Genomic DNA, 6,852 nt, shown 5'->3' on the forward strand with positions numbered 1-6,852 from the left:
CCCTGGCTGGGTCTCCCCGCTCTTCCTCACGCAAAGCAGCTGCCTGCCAGAAACTAAAAGAGGAACAGCAAACTGCTGAGGGCAAGGAAAGCCGCTCCTTGACCCAAACACACCAAATTAGGGCAAAACCAAGCCCTCTGAGTGAAAGGAAATTCAGCTGAGGCGCCTGAATTTTAAAAACATGTGTGGTTTTGGGCTTAGTTTCTTTGTAACAGCCTCTCTTTCCTCCTCCTTGCATTTTGCTGTTCTGTACCTGAGGCCTCTTGGTAGTACCAGCTGCTGCCAACACGTGTCATTGCTAGAAACCGATAGCCCCATGGAGAACGGCTTTGTTTTGTTTTGTTTTAATACCACTAGGGCTCATCTCTTGAAACCCCAAACTCCACAACAAAACCACAAACACCCAGCTCTCCATAAGGCCTCTAACCCATGAGCTATAAAGCAATGCTTCCCACCTTTTTCACATCCTGGCACACATAAAAATGACCATATATGCTCAGCCCCCTGGAAGCTACACACTGCCCCCCCCCCACTCCCGAGCTGAGTGGATGGCATCTGGGCGCACCTATAACACCATTCCTGACACACCTGCTGGTAAGCTTTGGTTCCCAGAGCATAAATGTCACCAAACCTCAAGAGAATCATGAGAGAAGTGAAGCCGGATGGATCAGAGGATCACATCCCAAACTCACATCAGAGTGCCAAGAGGGGGGACACAGGGCATTCGGCCACTGCAAAGGCTTTGAAGCCAAGAAAGGCCATCCACCTTCCCCACGCGGAGGAGTAAACCAGCATTCCCTATGATGCAGTGCAGACTGGAAATATAAATAGCTTCTAAAAGGTTAGCAAAATGCACAGATGACAAATCTACAGTAGGTTACTAAGGGAAACCAGGATGCTCAGTGCCAGCATCTCACCTGTTGCAGCTGATGTCTGGAAGGAACCCTGCGGCTCCTCCCAAACTCTGCTCCCGGGGCCCCTCAGGGACGCAGTGTCGGGCTGCAGGGACCTGGAGCCTGGGTGATGTGAGTGGGTACTTCCTGAGCCCTAATGATGCTCCCTGCAGGCCCCTCCAAAGTAAGGAAATCCTTTGTCCTAATCCCATCTTGGTCTGGTTCTCATAAGCCCACTCACTCTCAATTTCCTCACCTGGGAAGAGTCTACCTCGGAAGGTTCTGTGAGGATGCCTGCCTGAAGGTGGGAGGCGTTCTATGAGTGGCAATACCCTGGGCTTACCCCTCCCCCTTCCCGTTAAACTAGGCTCTTGGGCGCTGCAGGGCATTCCAGAAGGCAGGGCATTCCCAGGCTGCCTCCCTGGAGATCCCCTTCTGGAGGGGAAGTGCTTCCCGGGGCACCCAGAGGGCCTGCAAGGCAGCCACAGCTGCTGGGCTATGTCAAGTAAGAAACAGACCTCGCTTGTCCCTGAACCAACCCCAGGGGACACCTGAGTGGAGGTATTTATAGCTCTCTTATATGCATCCTTGAACTTGCGTGTGTTTAAGTTAACAGATATAGCAACAGCACACCCCAAAGCACACATATGGACGTGTACACACTGAGGCAGTGGCTAAATCTGGAACTCTAGGGAACCCAAACTCACCCCCAACACACCCTCCTGAGTGTGGGTATTCCAGGACCTGGGATAAACTGGGCGTCCGTCCTTCCCTCTTCAGGGTATCAAGTTCTGCCTTCCTGCCAAGGATTAAGAGATCAGCCTGGAGCCCGCACCTCGAGAGCAGCTTGCCAGGCAGCTCCCACTGGCTCGTCTGCCAGAGCCAGAGCTCTTCTCACTTCCCCTGAGCGCCACACAGTGCAGAGTCAGGAGGGAAAATCTCACCCCTCCAGCACCTCCCTGAGCAGACACTGGGGCTGCTGCAGAGCCGACCCTGAAGCCCTGAACGCCAGGCAAGAAAAGAGAAGAACTGCAGAGGCCCAGACCGGAAGCCGGACCCCTCCAGCAGGCCACAGGGAGGAGGAAGGAGCGCCTTCAACTTCCACTCTGAAATGCTTGGCACTAAAATGTCGGGCTGCTCCTGGGCCGCCAGGGGCTTGGCCAAGAGAGGGGGGCTTCCCTTTGGCCTAATGCTAGTGTGTCGGGGGTGTGGAGGGATGTGCCCAGGCAGAGAACGTGATGGGACTCAGAACGTGATGCCCGACACATTCACATTCACTATATATTCTCTCTCTCTCTGCCAATAGCAGTGGAGGTTAAGGGGGAAGCAGCCTACTCCGGAAGGCAAGAGGTTATCCACTACAGTCACCTCTTGAAGTTCCGTAATATGTTCTTTAATATATAAATTGGGCCATTGGATACCTATGGCTTTGAACTCAACTGGGGTCAAAGAGGGGACCCAAGAGTAAGCACACAGACTAGAAGTTCCAACCCAGGGGAGATGTGCTGTGGTTCAAATACAGTGAGCGCCCAAGTGCATGAGTGAACTTTTTAAAGTGCTGTGAGCTTCTCCCTCATCCCATCTTACCTCCCAAAGTAGAATCGACTGAAACCTACATACCCCACTTGGTTCTCAAATTTTATGCTGAACTCTTCATTTTTCTAAGAGTTTCTCTTACATCACTGGGGATGCAGGTTCTGATCAAGAAAGGAAACCATCCTGACACAACAAGGCATTTAGAGCAGGGAGCACTTGACCGTGTCCATGGGTCCGGTGATGGGGACCGTGGCAATTACGAAGTACAAAGCTAGCATCAGACCTCCACTAAAAAGCCTCTAGGATCTGGCATCCTAGTAGAATTTCTATCAACTCCAAGTATAATACACGGTCCTCTTCCACGTGTGACCTCTTCCCCCTATAAAACTGCCCACAGTGCAGCACAATAATTTCTCATATTTATTACACATCTACTATTATGAACGAAGAACAGTGTCAGCTGCTTTTATATACATTAAACAATTTAAGCCGACCTATAACACTGCAGTGCAGATTCTAATTAACCACATTTTTACTAGATCACAGAGAAGGTTAATAATACAGCTAGAATCGCAGGACCAGTACAGCAAGGTGGAGATCTGGGCCCAAGCTTATTTGGTTCCAAAGCTCATGGGCTTTCCTCTGCTGCCCATCAGCCTTGAAAATTTCTCTCTATATGTATATGCATGTGAATGTGTTTCTTTATCATTATTATTATTGTAAGATTAATCGGTTACCAATTCATAGAGGCACGAGGTCTTAATGACCAAGTACAGCACAGGAATCTCCTACATATCACACATTGCATCTAATTCAGACATTTCCACCTATGCTGTCCTCAGACATGGCAGACCCCTATCTTAAGTTTATTCTTTTGTACCCCTCTGGTGCTTAGCACAGTGCTAGGTACAAAGTGGGCACTCATTTAATCTCATTGATGATTATGTTGCTAAGATTGCTTATTAGTAATAAACCCTTGGATGCTGAAAGGTGAATTATTGCTACTCAGAAAAGTCTTAGACGCTGGGAGAAACACCAAGGGGGCCTAACATACCTCTTGGCCAATAGAGTAAGTGCTCCACCATTGGATAAAAACAGTAATACCTGACTCTCACTAATAGGTTGATCCCACTTAGAAGATAGCTTACAATCTCCACTGAAAACAGCACTTGACTCTTTGGACCTGGGTTTTTTCCTCTGCAGGGGTGGCATACAACCCCCACTCAGAGAATGACTGTGAAGATTCCAGGGACCATGTCTACAGAGACACAAGCAACCCAATCAACCCAGGTGGCACCCCAGCACCTCCCATGACTTCCTCTGTACATAACCGCCTCAAACTACGGCAGATTCAGACCCATGTCCTAATCCCAGCAACATCCCTCCGTAGCTGTGACTTTAGATCGGCAACCTAGCTTCTCTGAGCCCTAGTTTCCTCATCTGCAAAGATGGAGGATCACCTATCTCATGGGGTTGTTTAGTGCAGAAAATAAAATAATATTTGCATGTGGCTGCCCCAGGCCTGATATGTAGAAGGAAGTCAGTAGATATTAGCCAGATTTGAATGTGCACAGAACAGCTCTGACATACACACGTCCTGTTGAATAGGGCTCGCGGTCAAAAGATGGCCATGGTGACAAGTAACAAAGAAAAGGGAAGAGGCAGTAGTGAGAGAAGTTAAAATTAGAGATGATTCTTAACCTCTCTCCTTTCAAACAACAATTTCAACCTGCTGTTTACTAGCTGTACTTCTTAAAAGTCGGTCTTATTTGATTGAATGGGTTCCGCCTCTTGCCCTCCATACCGTCTGGTAATGATAGAAGGAGTAACTACAAAGCAGGTAATGAAAAGGGGCCCTGGAAAGCTAAGAACTCGTTGTACTAACCTGGTTCAGTTTGGTGAAAGTGGGCGGCCTCAGGCACCTGGTGCCTAGTGCTCTGCCAGTGGATCCTCTATTCTCAGGGGCTCCTCTAACTTCACAGTATAGAAACCAGAGGCCACATCGAGATGCCCCCCAACAAGACATTCTTCGGAATCTAACCCGGTACTACAATTCTGAAATCCAAATCTACAAGGGCTACAAAGAAAAGCTCCTCTTTATTGACCTAATGTGCCTAGTGTGTGCCAGTGTGCCAGACTCAGTGCTAAGCATCCAGCGTATAATACATGCCCAGGGGAATGGTCTGAACTTTTTGAACCCCGTCTTACAGATAAGGAAACTGTACTACTGGACATCCCCTAAAGACACTCTCCAAGGCCCTCAGCCGCTCACATGTTCTCAAGGACTCAAGTCTGGATGACACGGGGAAACTTCCGCCCAAATTTTCAGGTCTAATCACAGGGATGGATTTTGTAAAACTTCATCAAACAAATCATCTTAGGCCCACAGCAGAAGTGGGTTTGGGAAGAGGGTGGAGCTGGGACAGAGACAGAGAGGAGAACTTAATGCTTCAGAAGCCACCTCTAATTTGCAAATAATGGTCGGAGGGTGCATTTTCTTTCTGAACAATAATCTCTACCAAAGAAAACCCAGACAAAGTCACCTGGCCTTCCTAGGGAACAACGAAAGAAAGCTCTTCCTCCAAGATTCACACTGAACTCCTAACCCCTCCTTCCCCTCCCTGCCCCTGGGAGTGGCTGGATGGTTGTTGTTTCTTTTCTTTTTTCCCTGTGGTCCTCTGGTAATACCACAAATTACGTTTTCAGGGACTGGAGTCCCAGAGTGCAATGATGTTGTAATAAACATAACCAGGACCAAATGCCTTCCCATCATATTAGATGATGCCATTTCCCACCAATCAGGCTCCTCGGGCAGGCAGACCACTCACCAATGAGGGACCAGACAAAGGCTGTGAGGGGAGACCTGGTCATCGGCAACTAAAAATAAGAGTGCTTCAGGATTGGCCGCTGCCACTTTGCAACAGGAGTTGGGACCCACACACCAGGCACCAGACAGAAGGCACACACAGGCAGAAACTTTCAGCCCAGGGGTTCACATGGGGTAGGCTGGTCTGGATTTGTTGCTGAGATTTTTTTTTTTTCCTTTCCCTAATGTGGTGACTTGAAGAAAGAAATACTTGATCCAGAGGGACCCTTGCAGACACACCCTCACTCCTAGACACGTCAGTTTCCAAAGGCCCTTCACAGACACCCTGAATTGGGGAAAGGGCGGGGGGTGCGGCCAGGGGCCAAGACACTCACCTGTCCGGCTGTGTCATAGAGTCCCAGGAGGTACTGCTTGCCCCCTACGGTGACGCTGACTGCAAGGGCAGAGAAGTGGGGGCGGGGAGAGAAGCTCACAATCATCGAGGCTCTGGGGCAGTTTCGTTCCCCATCAGGACCCTTCCCTCCTAACCCAGCTGGAGGCAAGCGGGAGCTCCCAGGGAGATGCCACCCGTTTTCCCTTGTGCCCGGCTCACTGTGAAGTGGCGTGAGGCTGGGGCGATGTGGCGCCCAGCTGCCCACTCCTTTCTCCCAAGTCCCGTAGCCACGTTTCCCCCTCGGGGATTGGGGCAATAGGGAAGGCGGCTGTAGGAAGGTCAAGGAGGTCGGCCCCGGGCGCCGAGGGGGATGGGAAATGCGGGGCGCCAGGACGGGGCACCGGAGTTGGGGGTGGGAAGAGGGCTGGGTCCGGCATGCTAGGGGCTGCCAGAGGGAAAGCCTGGGGGTGGGGCCGGGCGCCCGGCGGAGGGCGCGACGGGGGAGGGGTGGGGAGCGCGCGCAGGGGAGGCGGTGAGGGGGCTCAGCCAAAGTTGCTCCAAAGTTCCCAGCCCGGGGAGCGGCCCCTTAGTCAGCACTTCCGAGGCTTACCTGCGTAGTGGTCGAAGACGGTGGGCACGTACTCCTCCGGGAAGGCGTCGTTGGCATAGCTCATGAGTAGGCACGTCTTGCCCACCGCCCCGTCGCCGACCACCACGCACTTGAGCATCAGCGCGCCGGGCCCGTGAGCCATGCTGCGGCCGGCCGGCCTCCGGGCATGGTCCCCCCGGAGCCCCCGCCCCGGCCCCGGGCTCAGCCCCAGCCCGCCTGGGGGGTCCGCCGCCGCCGCCGCCGCTCAGCGCAGCACGGCCGACCCCCCGGCCCCATGCAGCGACTCCCCCCGCCCGAGGGGAGGGGGCGGCGGGCCCGGGGCGCTGCCGCCGCCTCGGTCGCTGCCCGGATACCCGCCCGGGCCCCGGTCGCCGCGCCCGCCCGCTGCCCCCGCCGCTCGGCGCCCGCGCCCTCTCCCCGGCCCGGCCTCCCCAGGAGGATCCGCTGGATCATAAGACTGGCCGGCCCCGGGGGAGACGGCAACTTTGGGGAGGGCGGCGGAGGGGAGGGGCCAGGCGGCTCTCCCCGCCCAGCGCCGGCCCGGGCCCCCTCCCCGCTCGGCCCCAGAGGAGGGCGGGCCCAGGCGCCTCCCCGGATTGCGGGCTGCCGGCTC

At 53.4% G+C, this 6,852-nt stretch overlaps 1 protein-coding gene across 1 annotated transcript in view; it reads right to left on the reverse strand.

The window, feature by feature from the left end:
* RHOQ (ras homolog family member Q) overlaps positions 1–6,851 on the reverse strand; it is a 39,030-nt gene extending 32,179 nt beyond the window's left edge. Inside the window, exons 1-2 of the mRNA XM_030857768.3 lie at positions 6,240–6,851; positions 5,631–5,689 (exon numbers count right to left, since the gene is read on the reverse strand). Coding sequence (XP_030713628.1) covers positions 5,631–5,689; positions 6,240–6,381 — 201 coding nt within the window. The 5' untranslated portion in view covers positions 6,382–6,851. The remainder of the gene's footprint in view (positions 1–5,630; positions 5,690–6,239) is intronic.
* Position 6,852: the final 1 nt, after the last annotated feature.

Source organism: Globicephala melas, chromosome 12 (genome assembly GCF_963455315.2).
Source record: "Globicephala melas chromosome 12, mGloMel1.2, whole genome shotgun sequence".
Lineage (NCBI taxonomy): Eukaryota > Metazoa > Chordata > Mammalia > Artiodactyla > Delphinidae > Globicephala > Globicephala melas.